The sequence below is a fragment of the Oncorhynchus mykiss genome, chromosome 11 (genome assembly GCF_013265735.2).
Source record: "Oncorhynchus mykiss isolate Arlee chromosome 11, USDA_OmykA_1.1, whole genome shotgun sequence".
NCBI classification, from domain to species: Eukaryota; Metazoa; Chordata; class Actinopteri; order Salmoniformes; family Salmonidae; genus Oncorhynchus; species Oncorhynchus mykiss.
The window spans coordinates 13,624,004-13,649,849 of record NC_048575.1 but is presented as its reverse complement, the minus strand read 5'-3'; the positions used below and the strand labels follow the sequence as shown (position 1 = coordinate 13,649,849).

Here is a 25,846-nt window from a genome sequence, read left to right as displayed (position 1 = left end):
GACAGTGCAAATACTGAAATAAAAGGTAAATAAAGATACAAGGTAAACTCGGTCCATGTAGCTATTTTGTTAGCTACTTATCAGTCATATTGCTTGGGGATAGAAGCTGTTCAAGAGCCTGTTGGTGTCAGACTTGAAGCACCGGTACCTCTTGTCGTGAGGTAGCAGAGAAAATAGCCTATGGCTTGGGTGGTTGGGGTATTTGGTGATTTTTCCGGGCCTTCTTTTCACCCTGCCTGATATAGAGGTACTGGATGGCTGGGAGCTCTGCCCAATAATGTACTGGACTTTCCGGCACAACACTCTGTAACGCCATGCGATTGAGGACAGTGCTATTGCCATACCAAGCAGTGATGCAGCCAGTTAATAAGTTCTCAATGGTACAACTATAGAACCGTTTCAGGATTTGACGGCACATGTCAAACTTTTTCAACCTCCTGAGGGGGAAGAGGCACTGTCGTGCCTTCTTCACAACTGTGAGTGTGTGTTTGGACCATTTTAAGTCCCTAGTGATTTGGACATTGAGGAACTTGAAGCTGTCTACCTGCTCCACTACCGCTCCATCAATGTGGATGGGGCGTGCCCCCCCCCCCCCCTTTCCTGTAGTCCATGATCAGATCCTTGGTCTTGCTGATGTTGAGGGAAAGGTTGTTGCTCTGGCACCACACTGTCAGGTCACTGACCTCCTGGCTGACTCATTGTCGCCGGTGATCAGGCCTACTACTGTTGTGTCGTCAACGAACTTGACAATGGTGTTGGAGTCGTGCGTGGCCACACAGTCGTGGGTGGACAGGAAGTACAGGAGGGGACTAAGCACACACCCCTGTGGAGCCCCTGTGTTAAGGGTCAGCATGGTGGAGGTGATGTTGCCTACCCCCATCACCTGGGGTTGGCCCGTCAGAAAGTCCAGAATCTAGTTGCAGAGGGAGGTGTTCAGACCCTGTCCTAAGCATGGTGAGATACTCTTTAATTCAAGTGTGCACCTAGCAAGAGGCTGTTGTTTAGTGGTGTTTTGGTAGCATTTTGAAAACAAATACCCATTGGATTGATGCAAATAATCATGACATTATTCTGCCAGGAAGGCATAGCCTATTTTGTTGTTAACATTTTTTTACATTTTTTAAATTTAACTAGTTAAGTCAGTTAGGAACAAATTCTTATTTACAATGACGGCCTACTCTGGCCAAACCCTAACCCGGACAACGCTGGGCCTATTGTGCGCCGCCCTATAGAACTCATAATCACGGCCGGTTGTGATAAAGCCTGGAATCGAACCAGGGTCTGTAGTGACGCCTTAGACCGCTGCGCCACTCGGGAGCCCCAATAATTCAATTTAATTGAGAAGATTTTTGGGAAAGCCTTTAGGAAAGCCTGTTTTTATTAGAATCATCACTAATGGCTACACAAAGTGGTAGATGCATGCACTGCACGCACACACACACACACACAAACAGGGGTATTCTTGTTGCCTCTTCAGAAAGTTACAGGAAATAGAAATCATTGATACATTCTGTTCATGGCTTATGATAAACTTGGGAAAATGAATACATTTTCAATACATTTAGTTGATTCCCTACTACAGGTCAATACATTTAGTTGATTCCCTACTACAGGTCAATACATTTAGTTGATTCCCTACTACAGGTCAATACATTTAGTTGATTCCCTACTACAGGTCAATACATTTTTGAACATTGTTGAATTCTGTTCTAATGCCTGGATTTTGTGAGGGCCCTAATTATCCTATTTGGACCAGAATGAGGCTCTCCACCACCTATTGTTCCGGCAGTGATGATTCCCCATCTTCATCTAATGTTTTAATAATTTATCTGCAGATCCTCAGCAAAACGCATAGGCCTACAAGTAGCGTACTGTACGCAAATTAAAGAGCCAAATGAACTGACGAGACGAGACTCACTCATTTTAGAGTCCGTCTGGAAAGCCCCGACATCCTAGGAAAAGAAACCTTGGAAATCCTTTGGTTTACTTCTTCCTATACGATTCCATGGACATATAACCACGTTGCATGATTTATGAATGGTAAAGAGATCGACTTTATTCAGTTAGTTCGACACCTATTATGAACTAGTCAACAGTTGCTGTTCCAGCAATTTAATGGGTATTTACCAACGTTTTGGCACCACTGTGCCTTCCTCAGTTGTCAAATCAACACACAGTAAATAGCCTACTATGCGCCACGACTCTGCGTTGCTGGCTATGTGAAATGTGTTAGAAAATAATTCAGCTAAATCGTGGATTTCGACTCATTGTGATCACTTACATTACATGGGAAGTGCAAATTCACAAGCATCATCATGATCTCTCCCTCCTCTGGGTAAAGAAATACGACTGCAACCAGAGATCTGTATATAATGACGAGATGCTCATATCTCTGCCCTAACAATGCTAGTCGTCCAAAAGACTGGAAGGCAGGCAGCAAGTTTAGGCCCAAAATAAGCCCAATGTTTTTGGCGAGAGTGAAACCTCTTCCTCTCTGCTGCGTTACCCCGAAATCGATCGCTTTGTGACTGACAGGCGCCTATCCTATCAATAGATTGCACTAGAAGATGCATATCGTTCATTCTAGCGGGAGAGGGCTCAACGCACTAGCGAATTTAAACTTTTACATGAAAAGTAGCTAAGTTACTATGAAGTGGAATATGTAGCCGGCTGAAAATGAGTCTCTAACCAGCTGATTAGCCAACAGCCGGCGCTAATGGAAAACACTTGAGCAAGGGTTAACCAGTCTCTACGGCTGGTCTCTATGGCTCAAATAATTTCAGCACCATGACACTGTCCGTGAATGCAACTGCGCGCACACACACACACACACGTCAGCATGTGTATGTGTCAGCATGTGCATGACACATGTACATATTTGACAAGTGTGTGTATTTCTGTGTTTTATGTGTATATGTTTGACAGGTGTGTGTTTTGAGTGTGCGATGTCTTTCCTTGCCTCCCTAGCAGAGCTTGACAGTCATATGCTACACATGAGTAAAGCCGTGAGAGGCTCAAGTGAAGGTTGGCTGCTCTACGGGACACAGCCATGAGTCCTTCTCACCTTTTCTGTCATATTAGAAGATGTACTTTGTACAGACAGGAGACTCCAGACAATGACAGATGCTGTCCAAAGCTCCCCCTGTTACAGTGCCTGCTCTAATGGAACAGTATCATTCTAGGCCTGTATCACCAAATTATGAGTCCCACTCTTTACATAGCAACGTATTCCTAGTTGACAGCACCGTGATCAGTATGTGCTGGTGAAGCTGCCCATTGAATGGTGCTGAAATCTGCCACCCAGGCTCTACCTCTGATGGTCCAGAAATTCGTATTGGGTGCTGTCCTTTTAGTGGTGCTGAAATGTTTTGCATTGAGATAGGCTACAGCACACATTTCAGTGGAAAGCAAGATCATTATACATCAGCCTTTAAAATGCATCCAATGATTTATTCCATGTATATCTCCAAAGGCAAGTCAAATCACCTGTTGCAACACTGTCACTTTATTAGACTGTGGATTATCTGAAAAGGTTAAATTCCCTAGCCAAAAATAAGATACACTTTACCGTCACACCACATTGGAATGCTGGGTTAGTTATCTACTATAAACACAAATGCCTGTACAAATAAACTTGTCTTGTATTGTTTATGTGGGCCTTACTACTCAGACGACAAAAGGACAATTGTCTGATAACGTGGCCTGCAATAAGCTACTTCGAAGTATTTTACCTGAGGATTTCCCGCCTTTTCAAAGTCATATCCAGCTTAATGTAAATCGCGGTGCACTGGCCAAGTTAAGGTTGTATCAACGCGTCACAGCCGGTGTAACACGTGTCCGTTATGGCGATAATTGATTTGAAAGTGGCTAAATGGAGTCTAGGCTAAGGTGGGGGTAGTGATGCTCACTCACAGCAATCACCTTGAATTACAGAGAATGAGTGACTGACATTGGTGTGAGAGCCGGTTGTCTTGCCGAACGCTGCAACAATTCCAAATGTTTAAAATGATGGAGAATTGTATACAAAATAGTCTCTGCTATTATGATAATGCTTCATGTGGCGTTATAGTAAAGAATTACAGGCTTCACACAAAATTGGAGGAAAAAAAATCACAGCAATTTACATTTTCAGTACAGGGAGTAATGACATCGGTTGAATGAAAGAAAGCGCATCATTACCTGCTCTTGCTGTTGAGACGTTTTCGGTGCGTTTGTCTCCTTCACAGTAGTCATGATGCCCTACAGTCAGATCAACCAGCTGCTACACCACAACACAATCACAGGTGACTTTGAGAGGTGACCGGAGCCGGCAAAGTACCACCGAGAAAAATACATTCAATTTCAGTCGTGATGTTTAAAGTTGAGAGAGAGCTTGATGTAAGCAACAAGGAGTTGGGGGAAAAATCCCGGCAAAACGAGTCTTAATCTGAGACAACGCAGATGATACTCAATTGTAACCTTGTGCATGGAAGAAAGTGGGAGGGAGAGAGGTAGAGATAAGAGCTGAGGCAAAGACAGCTACTGCAATTGATACCGACCGCGCCACTTCGATAAATGCCTGGCAACCACCAACGGGCGACTGAGATGGGGGGAGGCGAACAGCGATTCTTGTCCCCCACCACGTCGCACGTATCAGATTTTCACGCATGCACCCGCTAAGAGACACAGGCACTACTAAAATGGTGATATCATTGATAATAATTGTAGAGGTAATTTAGGCACTACAATCCTACCTGTTATCTGGACCATTCAATTCAGATTACAGTAAAATATAATGAATAGTTTAATGACATCAAAGCTATCACTGAAACATGTGTATTTCATACATTCAATGAAATAGGTCACATTGACAGTCTCTACAGAGCTCTGCGCTCACACACTCACACATAATGTTATGCAATATGTTTTTTTGACGTCAATGATTTTCAACTCTTCTAAATACAGCATTTTTTATTTATTTTTTTGCTTCAAGAGCGAGATCTGTACCATTGGACAGTAAGTGTAGAAAATCCATAGCCGGAGATTGCAGCACCCCAGATGGCATGACAGGAAATATATTGAAAAAAATACTTGAAATGTAACTAATAAACCAGTAAGAAGAGGCATCCAAGTTGCTCGGTTAGAAGATATATAGTTGTATCATGTATAAGTATATTTTAATATATCTCTTTAGGGCTAATGTATGCAGCAGACAGAGCTTCAGCGAAATAGAACGAGCAAACAAGTCTAAATTGGTGCTAGGGGAAGCAGGGTGTATCCAACCAAAATGTTCTTCCTTGAATTTAAAGTCTCTGAGTAACACCATTAAAACGAAACAAGAATTCTGACAGAAGTGTATGAGATATTGAGCACAAGGTGACTAAGACGCAATTAACATGACTATACATGTCAGTTATCATGACGTTTCAGCTATCAGCTATCATGACTTTTCCTAACCTCTGTTCCGTTGTGTTATTATAATAATGGCATGGCAAAATAATTCTGATAGAAACACTTAATGGAATTACTGTGGCCTTCGAAAAAACTAAATGTACACTTAAGACATTTGGACACTGAAATCCAAATGAGCGACACTAAAGTGTAAGAAAATAACCATCCTTTTTTCAAAGGTACAATGAAGCGAAACTACGATTGCTCACACTGCAAACGTACACGTAGCGCAAGTATTATTAACATAATACTATTTATTTAATATCTTACACTTTAGGGGCTCTCAAGCAAAGCACTAATGTTCCCACAAGCCACTTTTGGTTATCCCTCAAATTAAACCAAATGTAATGTATTGAAGCGCTGTGTTAATTAAACATTTCTAGGAAGAACCATTGCATTCAATATCCAAACACGGTATATAAATGAGTTACTTATACTCAGAGACATTCTACATGGTAATGATACCTGTTCTATTCTTCCATTCTCCTCTCTGTCTTAGCAGGATTTTTAATATGCACATGCTGCTTTGTTAATTAATTGTGGGCACTGTGTTTTGGTGAGGTAAATTACTATGAAATCCCAGATGGGTGTCGGCAGTGTCGGGCCTGCATGATAAGCACACTGCTGCACAGTGGGAGGAAAGCTATGTCCTTCAGAGTCCCTACTTTTAGACCCCTTGCCTGCCTGCTTAAAAAGTTGCAAAAAGCAATTGCATCCCTTTCCAAGTGAACCCAAAGTATCCCAAAAACACTGAATAGAGTAGGAATTGTACACAGCACAGTATACAAAACAAACTTCCACACACATAGACACTCAAACTCACACAAACATAGATAAGTTGACACTAGTAAAAGCACTACTGAGGCACTACACCGCATGTCATCGCGTACAACCAAACACTCCACTAATACACAACTGGCCCTTCTCTACCGCTCCTATTGCAATTAACATCGACAGCATGACGTATAAAACTAAAAGGGTTGTTGCTGGGCGAATCAATCAACTCCAAACTAATGATGCCCACTCTGGAACAGATGCCACGATTGGCTGATGGCGGATACAGTGCTACTCAGTCGCTGTAACATAACAAATGCCCATTGTGCTGCGGTGTGGGAGCCTGTACACAAACCTCCAAACCTCAACCCCTGTGATGTTGACAAATGGACAAGGAGAGGATGAGGGATGCCTGTGGCCTTGGCTCTGTTTAAACACACATTCCTTAGAAGTTACAGATTAATTGAGTGGCGGTGCCAACCTCCCGGAACAAATGGAGGCCCTTATGGCTGCCAACCTAATGAACTGGAAGAAGTGCTCAAGACTGATGAGATGTTGCCTACAAATCAATACCAATGCAACCTCAAAATACTGTGCCAATTGATTGCTATGGCACTGGTAATAGCCTTGTAATGACTCATCATCACAACAAGGATGACAATTATGTATGTGGATCTATAATTCTGTGAATGTCGAAGCAATGCTTAAAATGAGAAATGGGAATGTTCTGTTTGACTTTTCTGTCAATGCTGATATTGTAGATTAAAAATGTGTGTTCTCTGGGTTTACAAAGAAGACGGAGAAGTCTGTCAGTGAATCCAGCAGTCTCCCACAAGCTCATATTGAGTTGAGATTTCTCCCTAGAAACCTCAACTACCTCGTAGCCCTGCACATTGACTCGGTACCAGTACACACCTTTTAATTTTTTTGCACATTTTTCTTACTTTTGAACTCTGTATTGTTTGGAAGGGGCACGTAAGCATTTAACAGTAATGCCTATGTAACGGATGTGAAACGGCTAGCTTAGTTAGCATGGGCGCTAAATAGCGTTTCAATCAGTGACGTCACTTGCTCTGAGACCTTGAAGTAGTAGTTCCCCTTCCTCTGCAAGGGCCGCGGCTTTTGTGGAGCGATGGGTAACGATGCTTCGAGGGTGACTGTTGATGTGTGCAGAAGGTCCCTAGTTCGCGCCCGGGTATGGGCGAGGGGACGGTCTAAATTTGTACTGTTACATTGATGCTGTTGACCCGGATTACTGGTTGCTGCGGAAAAAGGAGGAAGGTCAAAAGGGGGGTGAGTGTAACGGATGTGAAACGGCTAGCTTAGTTAGCGTGGGCGCTAAATAGCGTTTCAATCAGTGACGTCACTTGCTCTGAGACCTTGAAGTAGTAGTTCCCCTTGCTCTGCAAGGGCCGCGGCTTTTGTGGAGCGATGGGTAACGATGCTTCGAGGGTGACTGTTGATGTGTGCAGAAGGTCCCTAGTTCGCGCCCGGGTATGGGCGAGGGGACGGTCTAAATTTGTACTGTTACACCTACACCTGTTGTATTCGGCGCTTATGACAAATTACATATCGATAGCCAGTGCTCTTCAGTACATACACTACCTGCAGTGTTTGTTGCTACTTTAGTGGATAGAAAAAGAACAGAGGAGGCAAAAAACAGCAGCCAAATTACATTACAACCCTAGAGGGAGAGTCCACTTTGATCTACACTGAACCAAAAAATATAAATGTTGGCCTCTCTACTTAAAAAACGCCCCATAGCTCTTGGAGTCCCATGCAGGAAAAGCTAGATTAGAACAGCTTGCTGGACATAATTTGTTTAGCATTTCTTGTACCAATAGACTATTCGAAGAGGCACACAACCTCTTTTTTTTGCTGAATGTCAAATACAGCAGCCAACAGAACTCATGGGAAGTTTGAAAGAAGAGCGAATGGGTGATGGCGGAAGGCTATAGAAGTTCATTATTCGGACCCATAACCATTCAATCGTCGTGAAGAGACGTGAAAGCCTTCCGTATCTAATTCTAGTCCGACAGTATATTATTCAAGGATGTCATTAGAATGATGAAGATAAGGACAACAAAACTTATTTCACTGAACTTTTGAAAGCGGGGAAGGAATCAAGCAACAATAGAGAGAGAAAGAGGAGGTAGGCTAATAACATTAGGGGAAATATTACGAAAGGTAGGTTGTACTGTTGAAGTTGGAAGTTTACATACACTAAGGTTGGAGTCATTAAAACTTGTTTTTCAACCACTCCACAAATTTCTTGGTTAGGACATCTACATTGTGCATGTCACAAGTACTTTTTCCAACAATTGTTTACAGACAGATTATTTCACTTATAATTCCCTGCATCATAATTCCAGTGGGTCAGAAGTTTACATACACTAAGTTGACAGTGCCATTAAACAGCTTGGAAAATTCCAGAAAATTAAGTCATGGCTTTAGAAGCTTCTGATAGGCTAATTTATATAATTTGAGTCAATTGGAGGTGTACCTAGTGAATGTATTTCAAGGCCTACCTTCAAACTCAGTGCCTCTTTTCTTGAGCCCAACCATGCTACGTCAATTCAGCCTACTCAGTTAGTATTCTGTTCAAGTCCATTTGGCGTTAATCTTCAACCTGAAATTATGTAACATGCTTAGAAACCAACATACAGATGATCATCATGGGAAAATCAAAGAAATCAGCCAAGACCTCAGGAAAGAAATTGTAGACCTCCACAAGTCTGGTTCATCCTTGGGAGCAATTTCCAAACGCCTGAAGGTGCCACGTTCATCTGTACAAACAATAGTACGCAAGTATAAACACCATAGGAACATGCAGCCGTCATACCGCTCAGGAAGAAGACGCGTTCTGTCTCCTAGAGATTAATGTACTTTGGTGAGAAAAGTGTAAATTAATACCAGAATGGCTTAAGGACAACAAAGTAAAGGTATTGAAGTGGCCAACAACACAGCCCTGACCTAAATCCCATAGACAATTTGTGGGCAGAACTGAAAAAGCGTGTGCGAGCAAGGAGGCCTACAAACCTGACTCAGTTACACCAGCTCTGTCAGGAGGAATGGGCCAAAATTTACCCAACTTATTGTGGTAAGCTTGTGGAAGGCTACCCAAAACGTTTGACCCAAGTTAAACAATTTAAAGGTAATACTACCAAATACTAATTGAGTGTATGTACACTTCTGACCCACTGGGAATGTGATGAAAGAAATAAAAGCTGAAATAAATCATTCTCTCTACTATTATTCTGACATTTCACATTCTTAAAATGAAGTGGTGATCCTAACTACCCTAAGACAGGGGATTGTTACTAGGCTTAAATGTCAGGAATTGTGAAAAACTGTGAAGCACTCTGCTCACAACGTTGACATCAGCAAACCGCTCGCTCACACAGCGCCATACACACTGTCAACCATCTGCCCGGTACAGTTAAAACTGGGATTGTTCCATGAAAAGCACACTTCTCCAGCATGTCAATGGCCATGGAAGGTGAACATTTGTCCACTGAAGTCGGTTACGACGCTGAACGGCAGTCAGGTTCTGGCGAGGCTGACGAGCATGCAGCTGTGCTTCCCTGAGACGGTTGCTGACAGTTTCTGCAGAAATTATTCATTTGCGCAAACCCACAGTTTCATCAGCTGTCCGGGTGGCTGGTCTCAGATTATTCCGCAGGTGAAGATGCCGAATGTGGAGGTCGTAGGCTGGCGTGGTTACACGTGGTTTGCGGTTTTGAGGCCGGTTGGACATACTGCCAAATTCTCTAAAACAACATTATGGTAGGGAACTGAACATTAAATTATCTGGTAACAGCTCTGGTGGACATTTCTGCAGTCAACATGCCAATTGCACGCTCCCTCAAAACTTGAGACATCGGTGGTATTGTGTTGTGTGACAAAACTGCTAATTTTTAGAGTGGCCTTTTGTTGTCCCCAGCACAAGATGGACCTGTATAATGATCATGCTGTTTAATCAGATTCTTGATATGTCACACCTGTCAGGTGGATGGATTATCTTGGCAAAGGCAAAATGCTCACTAACAGGGATACAAACACATTTGTGCACAACATTTGAGAGAAATAAGCTTTGTGTGCCTATGGAACATTTCTGTTGTCTTTTATTTCAGCTCATGAAACATGGGATCAACTCTTTACATGTTCTGTTTATATTTTTGTTCGGTATATAATTGCCATCCCCGTTAAGGGTGTGGTGAACATGGGACTGTTGTAAAGCCAGACTTCTGATTTCGTGACGCAAACTGTATTATATGTTCCTGGCTGACTCAAATAAAAAAAATTATTGCGATTTTTGGGAAGAAGCTTAAAATCCCACCACTAGGGAAAAGAGGGTTCCTTCTCTACACATGCACATCTGTTGTTGTCTTGATTGGGACTCAGTCTTACAGAGTCGTTTTGGATACTTAATTAAAGGCCAAGAATAGCAACCGGGCTGGACATTATAATGACTATTGTATGGTACAGGGCTGGACATTATAATGACTATGGTACAAGATGTAACAGGGCTGGACATTATAATGACTCTGTAGTACAGGGCTGGCTGGGCATTATAATGACTTTATGGTACAGGATAAGGAATGTATGATACAGGATCATGACTATATGGAACATGATAATGACTATGCAGTACTGGATAATGACTCTACAGTACAGGATAACGATGCTGTGATATAGGATAATGACGCTACGATACAGGGCAATGACTCTATAGTACGTGACAATAACTCTACGATACAGGAAAATTGATATATAGTACAGGTAATGATGACTCAATGGAACGGGGTAATGACTGTATTATAGGATAATGACTCTAGTACAGCATAATGACTGTGATACAGGATAATGATGCTACGATACAGGGTAATGACTCTATAGTACAGGAAAATAACTCTACGATACAGGATAATGGATCTATAGTACAGATAATGACTATATAGTACACGATAATGACTCGATGGAACAGGGTAATGCCTCTGCATTGCATGATAATGACTATAATACAGGATAATGATGCTATGGTACACGATAATGACCCTATGATTCAGGGCCGGGCATTATAATGACTCTATAGTACAGGATAATGACTCTATAGTACATTATAATGACTCTGTAGTACAGGATAATGACTCTGTAGTGCAGGGCTGGGCATTATAATGATTTTATAGTATAGTGCTGGGCAGTATAATGACTCTATGGTACAGGACTGGGCAATATAACAACTCTATAGCAACCGGGCTGGGTATTATAATGACTATATAGTACAGGATAATTACTCTATAGTACAGGACTGGGCATTATAATGACTCTATGGTACAGGGATGGGCATTATAATGACTCTATGGTACAGGGATGGGCATTATAATGACTGTATGGTACAGGGCAGGGCATTATAATGACTGTATGGTACAGGGCTGGGCATTATAATGACTCTATGCTACAGGACTGGGCATTATAATGACTCTATGGTACAGGGCTGGACATTATAATGACTCTACTCTCACCAAAGTACGTTAATCTCTAGGAGACAGAACACGTCTTCTTCCTGAGCGGGATGACGGCTGGAGGTGTACCTAGTGAATGTATTTCAAGGCCTACCTATGGTGTTTATACTTGCGTACTATTGTTTGTACAGATGAACCTTCAGGCGTTTGGAAATTGCTCCCAAGGATGAACCAGACTTGTGGAGGTCTACAATTTATCATTTGGAAAGTATTCAGACGCCTTGAAATTTTCCACATTTTGTTACATTACAGCCTTATTGTAAAATTGATGAAAATGTTTGTTTTTTCACGCATCAATCTACACACAATAACCAATAATGACGAAGCAAAAACATGTTTAGACATCTTTGCAAATGTATTAAAAATGTAAAACTGAAATATCACATTGACATAAGTAAATACATTTACTTACTTAACTTCTACTACTCCTCTAGATGATGCATTATGGGGTGAATAAAACTATTTAAAAAGTGATTGGTGTTTTTACAGGAACTTGAAAAATAGTTATGGTAATGAGACACGTCCACAGACACTGTGTTTGTGCGTAATAAATATTAAAGTTGAATGTAAATTTCAACTAGTATACAATTTGTATGATTTATGGACAAACTACAGCAACACATTTTGTTTGGTTTTTTGCAAGTAAAATCGTATAAAATGACCCAGCAGTCACCCACAAGCTCATATTCATATCGATAGCCAGTGCTCTTCAGTACATACACTACCTGCAGTGTTTGTTGCTACTTTAGTGGACAGAAAAAGAACATACGAGGCAAAAAACAACAGCCAAACAGTCAATTACATTACAACCCTAGAGGGAGAGTCCACTTTGATCTATAATTGTTATCTCCGTTAAGGGGGTGGTGAACATGGGAAGAAAGCCCTAATGGCTATTGGCTAAAAGCACTAAAAACAAAGGCAGGCAGAGTGCATTTTCGTCGTGGTTTTATTGGTTTTATTTAAGTATCAGCAGGGAGAGCAAAAGCTGTTGTAAAGGCCAGACTTCTCCTTCTGTGTCGCAAACTGTTACGTTACAGTCTGTATTACAACCGGCCGTGATTGGGAGTCCCATAGGGCAGCGCACAATTGGCCCGCGTTGTCCGGGTTTGGCCTGGGTAGGCCATCATTGTAAATAAGAATTTGTTCTTAACTGACTTGCCTAGTTAAATCAAGGTTAAATAAAATAAATAAATAAAACTGTATTATAAACTGGGTGGTTCCAGCCAGGCCGTATACCACTCGCATGACAAAACATTTACTGCCCTAATTACATTGGGAACCAGCTTTTAATAGCATTAAGGCACCTCGGGGGTTTGTGGAATATGGCCAATATACCATGGCTAAGGGCTGTATCCAGGCACTCTGCGTTGTGTCGTACATATTCTATCCATGAATTACAAAACAGGTCCTATGTAAATCTAAGTATGTGATGGAAATGATAGTGTGCTTGTCACAGGGTCTTTTGAAAATCCTAAAGCCTTCAACAGATTTCTAGCATATGAATAGTAATGGTGTTCTATAGTTCACATATAATACCAAAGTGTCTTATTCACACAAATCCCATTTTAGTAGAATGCTGCAAGGATTCATCATACACATGTAGCCCCTGTTGTTATTTGCCTGACCCACAATAGTAGGCATCAGGATATTTAGGAAAAAGTCATACAGATGTCTGACCAGGTGACTCTCTCTGTGTGTGTGTGTGTGTGTGCGTATAAAAACTCCCCACATTAACAGGGCTCCTCTGACCCTTCATCTTGTCTCAGGGAGGATGAAGGACACACTGCTCTCCCCTGGGCAAGACAACTGTAACATACGCTGGGCATGTGGATACTACGTATCAGGCCTCTGACCACTCAGACGTGAAATCACAAACAGAGCAGGACCCAGAGGCCATGGTCTGTATTAGTAGCATCAGGCTGGCCGGGGGACAGGTCTATCTATGGTGCTCGCTGACTGATGGTGGTTTGTTTGCTCAGTGTCATTAGCATACTCTGCCCACAAACCTTCCCTATTGGTTGAGGGTGGGGCTGATGCTAATCAGTCCGCTAATGACCTCTACCTTCTAACCTGCAGGTTTAGGAGAACATAGCCAATGGCCACCATTCATAAAAATCCTGTTTTCTCCAGAGAGCTTGAAATGCTAATAACATTTCCTCAAAGGCACTGGAATGGCATCATCTTTATTTACATTTTTAAAAATAAATTGTTGTCATGACAACTAAGTGCAGATGCACCGACATGGTTTGTGGTTGGTCTGTGAGGCATTGTTTGTTTTCTTCTTCGGTGGAACCTCAAGTGCTTGCTAACCGTTGTCTTGCCAAGGCATTGTTACTGTAGAATCCCCTGAGCTGAACTTTGATTTGTGATTTTGTGAAAAGGAAAAATAACTAATAGGTTATAGTGAAAATCAGTGTCGATCACTGGACACTAGATCAGAAGTTAAATAGCCAGTCGGCTGTCATTGAAACATCATACTGCAGCATTGGAAGAACAGCATTGAACAGTGGTACAGTGTGGTCCTCTGTAGCTCAGTTGGTATAGTGTGGTATTTGCAATGCCAGGATAGTGGGTTCGATTCCCAGGGCCACACGTAAGTAAAATGTATGTGCGTGCATGACTTTGAATAAAAGCATCTGCTAAATGGTATATACACTGCTCAAAAAAATTAATGGGAAAACTGAAACAACACAATGTAACTCCAAGTCAATCACACTTCTGTGAAATCAAACTGTCCACTTAGGAAGCAACACTGATTGACAATAAATGTCACATGCTGTTGTGCAAATGGAATAGACAACAGGTGGAAATTGTAGACAATTAGCAAGACATCCCCAATAAAGGAGTGGTGACCAAAGACCAGTTCCTGGCTGATGTTTTGGTCACTTTTGAATGCTGGCGGTGCTTTCACTCTACAACCCACACAAGTGGCTCAGGTAGTGCAGCTCATCCAGGATGGCACATCAATGCGAGCTGTGGCAAGAAGGTTTGCTGTGTCTGTCAGCGTAGTGTCCAGAGCATGGAGGCGCTACCAGGAGATAGGCCAGTACATCAGGAGACGTGGGGGAGGCCGAGCAGCAGGACCGCTACCTCCGCCTTTGTGCAAGGAGGAGCAGGAGGAGCACTGCCAGAGCCCTGCAAAATGACCTCCAGCAGGCCACAAATGTGCATGTGTCTGCTCAAATGGTCAGAAACAGACTCCATGAGGGTGGTATGAGGGCCCGACATCCACAGGTGGGGGTTGTGCTTACAGCCCAACACCGTGCAGGACGTTTGGCATTTGCCAGAGAACACCAAGATTGGCAAATTCGCCACTGGCGCCCTGTGCTCTTCACAGATGAAAGCAGGTTCACACTGAGTACGTGACAGACGTGACAGAGTCTGGAGACGCCGTGGAGAACGTTCTGCTGCCTGCAACATCCTCCAGCATGACCGGTTTGGCGGTGGGTCAGTCATGGTGTGGGTGGCATTTCTTTGGGGGGCCGCACAGCCCTCCATGTGCTCGCCAGAGGTAGCCTGACTGCCATTAGGTACCGAGATGAGATCCTCAGACCCCTTGTGAGACCATATGCTGGTGCGGTTGGCCCTGGGTTCCTCCTAATGCAAGACAATGCTAGACGTGTGTCAGAAGTTCTTGCAAGAGGAAGGCATTGATGCTATGGACTGGCCGGCCCGTTCCCCAGACCTGAATCCAATTGAGCACATCTGGGACATGTCTCGCTCCATCCACCAACGCCACGTTGCACCAAAGACTGTCCAGGAGTTGGCGGACGCTTTAGTCCAGGTCTGGGAGGAGATCCCTCAGGAGACCATCCGCCACCTCATCAGGAGCATGCCCAGGCGTTGTAGGGAGGTCATACAGGCACGTGGAGGCCACACACACTACTGAGCCTCATTTTGACTTGTTTTAAGGACATTGCATCAAAGTTGGATCAGCCTGTAGTGTGGTTTTCCACTTTAATTTTGAGTGTGACTCCAAATCCAGACCTCCATGGGTTGATAAATTTGATTTCCATTGATAATTTTTGTGTGATTTATTTGTCAGCACATTCAACTAAATAAAAAAGTATTTAATAAGATTATTTCATTCATTCAGATCTAGGATGTGTTATTTTAGTGTTCCCTTTATTTTTTTGAGCAGTGTATTATTTTAATAGTAAACTCCTAATAGCACATTTCAGCACCTGACCCATTAGCACATTTCAGCACCCGATAGCATATTGTTATGTATACTTCTGTACCCCCTTCAAAGGTAAAACCATTGTTCAAATACAACAAAATACCAATGAAGTCTCTGTAAAAATCGGTTTCTACATTAAATCCAGTTCTATTGCCAGTGTATTACTCACCAGCTAGAATATCAGTCTTCTCCATTTCAAACATTTTACAATGCTGAGTCACTGATACTCCTGCAACATAACATCCATGGCAGTGAAAGGACCTCAGAGGAGGAAGGGGAGGACCATCGCACTCAGTGATTTTCATAAAAATTAAAAATAGTGATTTTAGATTTTTTTAAATTTAACTAGGCAAGTGAGTTAATAATAAATTCTTATTACAATGACAGCCTACACCGGCCAAACCCGGACGACGCTGGGCCAATTGTGTGCCACCCTATGGAACTCCCAATCACGGGCAGATGTGATACTGCCTGGATTCAAACCAGGGCCTGTTGCGCCACTCGGGAGCCCAAACTATACTAAATATATTTACATGTTACCAAATAACTTATTAAAACACACTGTTTTGCAATGAAGGTCTACAGTAGCGTCAACAGCACTCTCTGGGGTAGCACCATGGTGTAGCAGGACAACAGCTATTTTCCGTTCTCCTCTGGATACATTGACTTCAATAGAAAACACAGGAAGCTCATGGATCTTCACCCCATTCCATAGACTTACACAGAAATTATGACTACTTCCGGAGGACGTCCTCCAACTTATCAGAACTCTTGCAGCATGAACTGACATGTTGTCCACCCAATCAAAGGATCAGAAAATGAATCTAGTACTGAAAGCATAACCTACAGCTAGCTAGCACTAGTAGACTCAGAGAGTGAAAGATAATAGTTGTACAGTTTTTAACTAATTCAATTATGTTAGCTAGCTGGCGTCAGCATGCTTCAGCTCGCTGGCTGAAGTCGGCTAAGTGAACCAAATGAGTGTGCTCACATACTCCCTTAAAAGACCTTTGCTTGAAAAACAAAAAAAAAGTGGCAATAGTACTGTTTGTATAGTTTGAGATGCCATAGCCAGTATACACCTCCTCAAAATAGGCAGAATTAATCTAAGATAACTCAAGAAATCGGTCATTCATTTTGACATTTTTGCAGAGGAGATCTTAGTCACGCAATTTTATAACTAACTAAGATATTTGGTGGGGAGAGCGCGTAGATGTGTTATAAACATTTTAAACATTCATAGGCTAGGTTGTAGCAACATCATGATTGGTATACAGAAAATTTGAGCATCATGTTGTAGCCTAGACCTATCGATGTTACATTGAGGTGGGTGAATTGAATATAAATTAGTCATCCAATATGCTGTAATTGAAATAAGGCCATGCTCATAAAACAGCACCGATGGCCACTGCTCCATGGCATTACAAGAGGAGAACAAAAGGAGAGACCTTGGTAATATCACAGAACATCCACTCTGCTACAAAGCTATGATTAATCTATAAGGAATAGAACAGAATGGAACAGGTCTGAGTAGGCATTTAGAAGACACCCACTCTCTGTTGTGGTGGGTCAGGCTGACGTGTTTGTTTCCTTTCTAGAACCACTAGTCTAGATAGAGATTGGATCTTACTGTAGGTAGATAAAGGAAAACGGGTAAAGAGAGAGAGTGCTCATACACATGTTCCTACATTTGCATTCTTTCCCTGGAAAGTCATTAAACATGATTAGTCCTGCCATCTTCATTCTTCCATCGTGAGTCAAGCCAGTTTATCCTCAGTAAACGAAAGGCGTCATTATATGTGGTTATAATCACTCTCTTTCCAAGAAATGACCCATCTACTGGTAAGTGCATATCCTTGGCAGCTAAATATGAATCATCAGCATCATTCAATGACATGTAATGAGTCATTTGTCTTAGGTTATAACTAGCATATTTGTGCACTGAGCTCTAGCAAAGCTAGCCCCGTAGTGTACTGATATCAGATAATTGCTGCTGTTCAAAGTGCCAAGGCCAGTGATGACACCACTTCCCTTCTATTAAAGATGCTATATTATACTGAGCCTCTCCATGGGTCACAGGCTTCTGCAAATTACGGGAAAGCTAGCAACACACAATTACTTTACTAATTAGCATCTTCACACAAGCAAGCTTAAAGGAAATGGTCATCAAACCGTTTCAACGACATAGCAATTTCCAAATGGATGTCGAGTGCCGCCTTTATCTCTTTGTGTCACATTTAGGTGATGCAAGTTGCCTTCCAAACGACCCATTTCCTTAATGGTTAGGACTTTCAGATGTGTGTGTGTGTGCGGGTGTGTGTGTGTGCATGTGCAACCAAGTCCCTCTGTGTTATGGCCACAGAATACCATCTCGAAGCACCAACAAACAAAAAAAGGAACGCATTGGATTTTTATAATCCCCCATTTATGAGTAAGTCATGCATATCCATAGGTTTAGCGTAGGGCAGGGGGGGGGGGGGGGGCTGTATGTGTGGCTCTCTCTGCCGTGATCAATCACATGTGGGGACAGCATATTTCATAGAGGGGGCTTGTTTTTTCCCCCATAACACTGGGCTTCTTTTCAGCCTGAATGTGTGTTTAATCCCTCAAAAGGCTTTGTTGTGAATTTATCATTGAACCTCCCTGTGTTGTAGGATATAACCCTGGGCTTCTATTACACAGCCAGTGGTGTCATGACAGGAGTACATGTTGGTGGTCTCCTGCTCAGAGCCTTAAGGGGGAAACTTCCTATGTTTAAGTGAGTTAATGCAGAGGACAGGGTGCCATTCAAAATCAGACAAGGGGAGGCCCAGGAAATAAACATGTAAGCAACTGCGACGGGAGCGAGGCAGAATATCCATATTCACTCTACAGAAAGAAGCAGTGGGAATGTTCAAGATGAGGGACAGAGGAGGAAACACACTGTAGCGGCCAATATAGAATGGCAGTAATCTCTTTCATTACAGGGCTGTGTGGGATGAAAAGGAGGAGAGGAAGGGGTCACAAGGAGGTGAAGGGACAGAGCAGAAGTTTGAATAGAAGGGTGATGATTCATCACTGGGTTTATAGTGTATCCTGAACCCACTGTTGAAACACTTCAATAGAGTCGGTCACAAAGACCTTACCTTCACCATAAGGAACATATCCTGGGGCCTGTTTAAGAGGATGCAATGATACAGAACGTTCAGATAGAAATGTATCGTGTAGAATATTTTTTTTTGTTGTCATGTAGAATATGGAATGGTGTCCGGTCTATTCATTCTATTTCTATCTGAAAGGATTGTGAGGCATCCATTCTATTTCTATGTTCAGAATGTTTCACCTACTATGCCACTGTGCTGTAGATCCATTGCTGTCAAAAACGTGTTTTATATATATATATCCACACTATGAGGTTGGAATAGTACTGTAAAATTTTTAAAATGATTCCCTTTTATAGTGTAACTGCTGTTTGAAAAAATGGCCTGGGATGGAGTTTTGGCATGCCTGGTGACATCACCAGGCGGTAACTGAATTAATATACCAATAACAAAGAGAGTTCCAAACGTCTCTGCCAATAACAGCTAATTTCCTCTTCCCCACTCAGACCACTCCCAGACAGTCCTAGCAAAATTCTATCTTGAGAAATTGCTCTTTGCTAAGAGGCTATTTTTGTTTGTTTTCAATTAAAATTATAATAAAAAAATCACAGTAAGATACTTAATTCTTTACCCAGAAAATTTGAGATAAAAACAGATGCATTAAACCTTTAATATATTTAAGAGGTGGCAGTAAAATGTTGGTTACCATCACGATAACTACGAGTAGGGCCCTATAAAATCTGCGTTGCGGAAAACGCGGCTAGATCACAGAATCCAGAAATTAAAACAGAATTCAACAATTGTCCAAAATGTATTGAACTTAGTAGGAAAACAACAACATGTATTGAACTTAGTAGAAAATGCATTAATTTGCCCAATCAAATCACAAGACATGAACAAAATGCATCAGTGTATCAAATTTTCCTGCAACTTTCTGAAACGGCACAGCAATGCCACTGTCTGTGTGTTATGTGCAGTGTGCATGTATGTCTAATCCAGGTTATTCCAAACTCAGTCCTGGGGTCCCCCCTGGGTGCACGTTTTGGTTTTTGTCTTAGCACTACACAGCTGATGATGAGTTGATTATTTGAATTAGCTGTGTAGTGCCTGGGCAAAAACCAGACTGTGCACCAAGGAGGTGTGTAACCTTAAGCCATAATGCTAAAGATAATCTTCTTCAGGTAGATGGAAAGGCTTTCCCAAAAACCTTCTCAATTAAATGTTTACTACAAAGTAGCCTATGCCTACTTGGCAGAATGATATCATGATTATTTGCATCAATCCAGTCACCATTTGTTTTTCAAATTCTGCAATCACAGAAACACTGCTAACCAAACAATAGTCAGTGGCTAGTGTGCACACGCATTAAAATCTTAGATTTTTTCCCAGACTTCATAAGTGGTCTCCTGATGTGATTTAAGCATTGTTGTGGACTTAGGACATCCAATTTTGTTGTTTTTCTATATAAAAAAAAAAAGATTTTGAGGGTGAAAACCTAAAAAAAAAAGAGAGAAAAAATGGAAACCTGGACAAACTAAATGGAACGGAATCAGGCAAAATATAAAACAGATTTTATAGGGTCCCATACGAACCCATCTTTGAATTGCAAATCTACTGAATTAAACAAGTGCTCACAGCTTAGGAAGAACTTCCAAAGAACGTACCCCGGACCTGGAAAGTAATTATGCATTTCAGAGCTGAAGATAAGCAGCAGCTTGCTCCCGTAGAGTATTATTTTGTATGAGGATGATTTTAAATATTAAAGGTGAGATTGCCAGCAGGGGATACCTCTGAAGAGCAGGCAATAAAACACCTCATTAAAAACTCCTCGTCTCCTTAGACAGAAGAGGGAGAGGGACTTTGGATTCTGAAAGACAAAGCAAATAACCCAGACTTCTGGTAGTCATTATCAAAATCTGCCCTTTTAAAATAAATCTAAACTTCCTGATTCGATGTCAAAGCCTGTGCATATCAGTTTTACAAATGCTTTTTTACTTAGCTCAGATGAGCTCTTATGGAGCTGACAAAATGGGCAATGATGAAGGGAAGGTGTGCCAGAGCACATTCTGAATTGCATTCATTTTGAAAGTGCTTCAATCTGTCGAATTGAGTAGACAATGCTATAACCTGTAGATCCGCCCGACAGATTGACGGTGGACTGCAGTGAATAATGTAGACAGTCTGACAAAAAGAAACAAATATTCTGTCAAGTGCACTCAACTCATCAGGGAACTGCAGTGCCGACTCAAAAGATGAAAGCAGGGAAACAGGTTTGCGAGGTAATTTTGGCCAATGCTAGATGGAGTGTGTGTGTGTGTCACATGAGGCTGGTGAGGGGAGGACGGCTCATAATAATGGCTGGAATGGAGTGAATGGAATAGTAACAAACAGATGGAAACAATGTGTTTGATGTGTTCGATACCATTCCACTTATGACATTCCAGCCATTACTATGAGCCCATCCTCCCCAATTAAGGTGCCACCGGCCACCTGTGGTGTGTGTGTGTGTGTGTGTGTGTGTAAGAGACGGTGAACTTGGCGAGATGAGTGTTCAGGTAAATTTACTCTGTAATGGTAATTGCTGTAGTTGCTTTAAGTGGTGGGAAACGACCTGCCTTGTTCCTGGCAGGAGAGAACAGAAAGAGGGTGTTAAGCAGACTCTTTTTCTTTATCTAGCTGGCTATCCTAGCTCCTCCGCTCAGGCAACCGGCCAGATGCTCAATTGCTTTGGCTTGGAGGACTTGACCTTCCCATGTTTCCCGGGGAGGAATGCCGACTGCGGAGGGTGATTCGATTGACGGGGTAAACGCCTGCCTCACTAATTTATTCGAAACAATTTGCAAGTAAATACACCTGGTGACAAATATTTACCCTGAAGGCGTGACATGACAGAGTGCAGGTTAAATCGATTAGATGGGGGAAATTCGGAGTGGCAGCTTCCCCCCACCCCATCGCCACTCCTCCCTCTCTCCAGCATGTGTGAGTCTGTAGAATCTCTCCTTATTGAGTTACAGGTAATGAATGCCACTTTGGCCCTGTATTACAGTTGCTGGGTCGCATTAAAGAGCATATGTCCTCCAATGAAATTAAACAAATCACATTGATTGCCTGAAAACAAAAGAGGCATCCATTTTGCTGGATTTTTTTTATGTTGACATGGTGCAGATGAAAACCCTAAAGGGAAACATCCCAGGCTATATGATAAACATGGTCTGTGTTCTGGTAGACGGGGTATAATACACCTAATATGGAATCATATGACCCCAAAATAAACCCTTATTAGGCATCTTAACAGCACCACAGTGGCAAGTATACTGTCCAAGCCCTAATGCAAAACTTTACACTGTTTGCACATTCTTGTTTCAATAGTGTAAGTCAGATGAGGTGCTATACTCACCTGGGCTGGACTGTTGACAGAATGATATAGGCCTAGTACAGTTCACAGCCAGGATTGACAGGCATTTCTATTTCTAAACAAATGCCATCCATAATTCAAGAGTGCTTTTGAAAACATCACATGACATTTGTGGCTCACTGGCCGATTCTCTGCTGGCGATGATCTGGAAATGCCAAGGTACATCGTGTGTCAGTGAGAAAGTTGTTGTTTGGGGAGGCTTGTGACAGCAGGGGAACATTGAGCATGAGACTGTCAAATCAGAACATGGCATGGCTAAATGAGCAGGGTTGAAGAGGACCGGAGGGATGAGACTCCCTGTTGAGTACAAATGTTTGTGTGTTCTATTCTGTATGACGACATCATCATGAATTCAAAACACACTTTGAGGGCTGCAAAAAGTTTTACATTGTATCAAAAGAACTCATTAACACACTGTATTAGGGTCGTGATGTTACCAGTATCCCGATACTCATTAGTATCGTGGCAAAGAACAAAACACAATGCAGATTTAACTTCTTCAGGAAAATGTTGGAAACAAACATCATTATGTTGTCAGCCAGAGTCACATTTATTTATTGAACATGATTCTGGAAAATTAATGCTCTGTTTCTGTTGCGCGTGGCATTGCGGTACCGCTAGCAGCATTTTTACGCAGACTTATGTGCTAGCTGTCTAGTCTGTGTTTTAGAAATGTGCAATGAGCATAAAAAGACACATATATAAGGAATTTATAAGGAATTGGTAACTCGTTCACATTCTGAGAAATAAGCATAATCTTATCCAGGTAGGCCACTTGATTTCAATATCTAAACAAAGTGAACAGGGTATATTGTTCAAACAGTTGGAGACAGACAGGAGGGTGTATTTATAACAGTTGGAGACAGACAGGATGGTGTATTTATAACAGTTGGAGACAGACAGGAGGGTGTATTTATAACAGTTGGAGACAGACAGGATGGTGTATTTATAAACAGTTGGAGACAGACAGGAGGGTTTATTTATAACAGTTGGAGACAGACAGGAGGGTGTATTTATAACAGTTGGAGACAGACAGGAGGGTGTATTTATAAACAGTTGGAGACAGACAGGAGGGTGTATTTATAACAGTAGGAGACAGACAGGAGGGTGTATTTATAACAGTTGGAGACAGACAGGAGGGTGTATTTATAACAGTTGGAGACAGACAGGAGGGTGTATTTATAAACAGTTGGAGACAGACAGGAAGGTGTATTTATAACAGTAGGAGACAGACAGGAGGGTGTATTTATAACAGTTGGAGACAGACAGGAGGGTGTATTTATAAACAGTTGGAGACAGACAGGAGGGTGTATTTATAACAGTTGGAGAAAGACAGGAGGGTGTATTTATAACAGTTGGAGACAGACAGGATGGTGTATTTATAAACAGTTGGAGACAGACAGGAGGGTGTATTTATAACAGTAGGAGACAGACAGGAGGGTGTATTTATAACAGTTGGAGACAGACAGGATGGTGTATTTATAAACAGTTGGAGACAGACAGGAGGGTGTATTTATAACAGTTGGAGACAGACAGGAGGGTGTATTTATAACAGTTGGAGACAGACAGGATGGTGTATTTATAAACAGTTGGAGACAGACAGGAGGGTGTATTTATAACAGTTGGAGACAGACAGGAGGGTGTATTTATAAACAGTTGGAGACAGACAGGAGGGTGTATTTATAAACAGTTGGAGACAGACAGGAGGGTGTATTTATAACAGTTGGAGACAGACAGGAGGGTGTATTTATAACAGTTGGAGACAGACAGGATGGTGTATTTATAACAGTTGGAGACAGACAGGAGGGTGTATTTATAAACAGTTCAACTGTTCTACCTTTAGCAAGCAAATAGGTCCAAGTTGGTAAGACTTTAAATATAAAGTTCAGCTGGCTACTCACTAGAGGTGGGCTTGTGCTTCAGAGATTACTCATTACTTAGCTCACATGTATATACTGTTCTATACCATCTACTGTGTCTTGCCTATGCCGCATGGCCATAGCTTATCCTCATATTTATGTGTACATATTCTTTTTCATCCCTTACATTTGTGAGTAGAAGGTAGTTGTTGTGAATTACTTGTTAGATATTGCTGCATTGTCGGAACTAGAAGCACAAGCATTTCGCTACACTCACAGTAACATCTGCTAACCATGTGTATCAAATCAAATCAAATTTTATTTGTCACATACACATGGTTAGCAGATGTTAATGCGAGTGTAGCGAAATGCTTGTGCTTCTAGTTCCGACAATGCAGTAATAACAAGTAATCTAACTAACAATTCCAAAACTACTGTCCTGTACACAGTGTAAGGGGATAAAGAATATGTACATAAGGATATATGAATGAGTGATGGTACAGAGCAGCATAGGCAAGATACAGTAGATGGTATCGAGTACAGTATATACATATGAGATGAGTATGTAAACAAAGTGGCATAGTTAAAGTGGCTAGTGATACATGTATTACATAAGGATACAGTCGATGATATAGAGTACAGTATATACGTATGCATATGAGATGAATAATGCAGGGTAAGTAACATTATATAAGGTAGCATTGTTTAAAGTGGCTAGTGATATATTTACATAATTTCCCATCAATTCCCATTATTAAAGTGGCTGGAGTTGAGTCAGTGTCAGTGTGTTGGCAGTGGCTGTTTAACAGTCTGATGGCCTTGAGATAGAAGCTGTTTTTCAGTCTCTCGGTCCCAGCTTTGATGCACCTGTACTGACCTCGCCTTCTGGATGATAGCGGGGTGAACAGGCAGTGGCTCGGGTGGTTGATGTCCTTGATGATCTTTATGGCCTTCCTGTGACATCGGGTGGTGTAGGTGTCCTGGAGGGCAGGTAGTTTGCCCCCGGTGATGCGTTGTGCAGACCTCACTACCCTCTGGAGAGCCTTACGGTTGAGGGCGGAGCAGTTGCCATACCAGGCGGTGATACAGCCCGCCAGGATGCTCTCGATTGTGCATCTGTAGAAGTTTGTGAGTGCTTTTGGTGACAAGCCGAATTTCTTCAGCCTCCTGAGGTCTTCACAATGCTGTCTGTGTGAGTGGACCAATTCAGTTTGTCTGTGATGTGTATGCCGAGGAACTTAAAACTTGCTACCCTCTCCACTATTGTTCCATCGATGTGGATAGGGGGGTGTTCCCTCTGCTGTTTCCTGAAGTCCACAATCATCTCCTTAGTTTTGTTGAGTGTGAGGTTATTTTCCTGACACCACACTCCGAGGGCCCTCACCTCCTCCCTGTAGGCCGTCTCGTCGTTGTTGGTAATCAAGCCTACCACTGTTGTGTCGTCCGCAAACTTGATGATTGAGTTGGAGGCGTGCGTGGCCACGCAGTCGTGGGTGAACAGGGAGTACAGGAGAGGGCTCAGAACGCAACCTTGTGGGGCCCCAGTGTTGAGGATCAGCGGGGAGGAGATGTTGTTGCCTACC

General features: G+C 42.2%; 1 protein-coding gene across 3 annotated transcripts in view; it reads right to left on the bottom strand.

The window, feature by feature from the left end:
* Positions 1-25,846, bottom strand: part of dpp6a (dipeptidyl-peptidase 6a) — a 367,766-nt gene that overhangs the window by 164,600 nt on the left and 177,320 nt on the right. Inside the window, exon 1 of one of the 3 annotated variants that reach the window (XM_036934925.1) lies at positions 4,180-4,561. The exons of the other annotated variants lie outside the window; for them this stretch is intronic. Coding sequence (XP_036790820.1) covers positions 4,180-4,233 — 54 coding nt within the window. The 5' untranslated portion in view covers positions 4,234-4,561. Of the gene's footprint in view, positions 1-4,179; positions 4,562-25,846 lie in introns of those variants that run through there. 3 annotated transcript variants of the gene reach the window in all.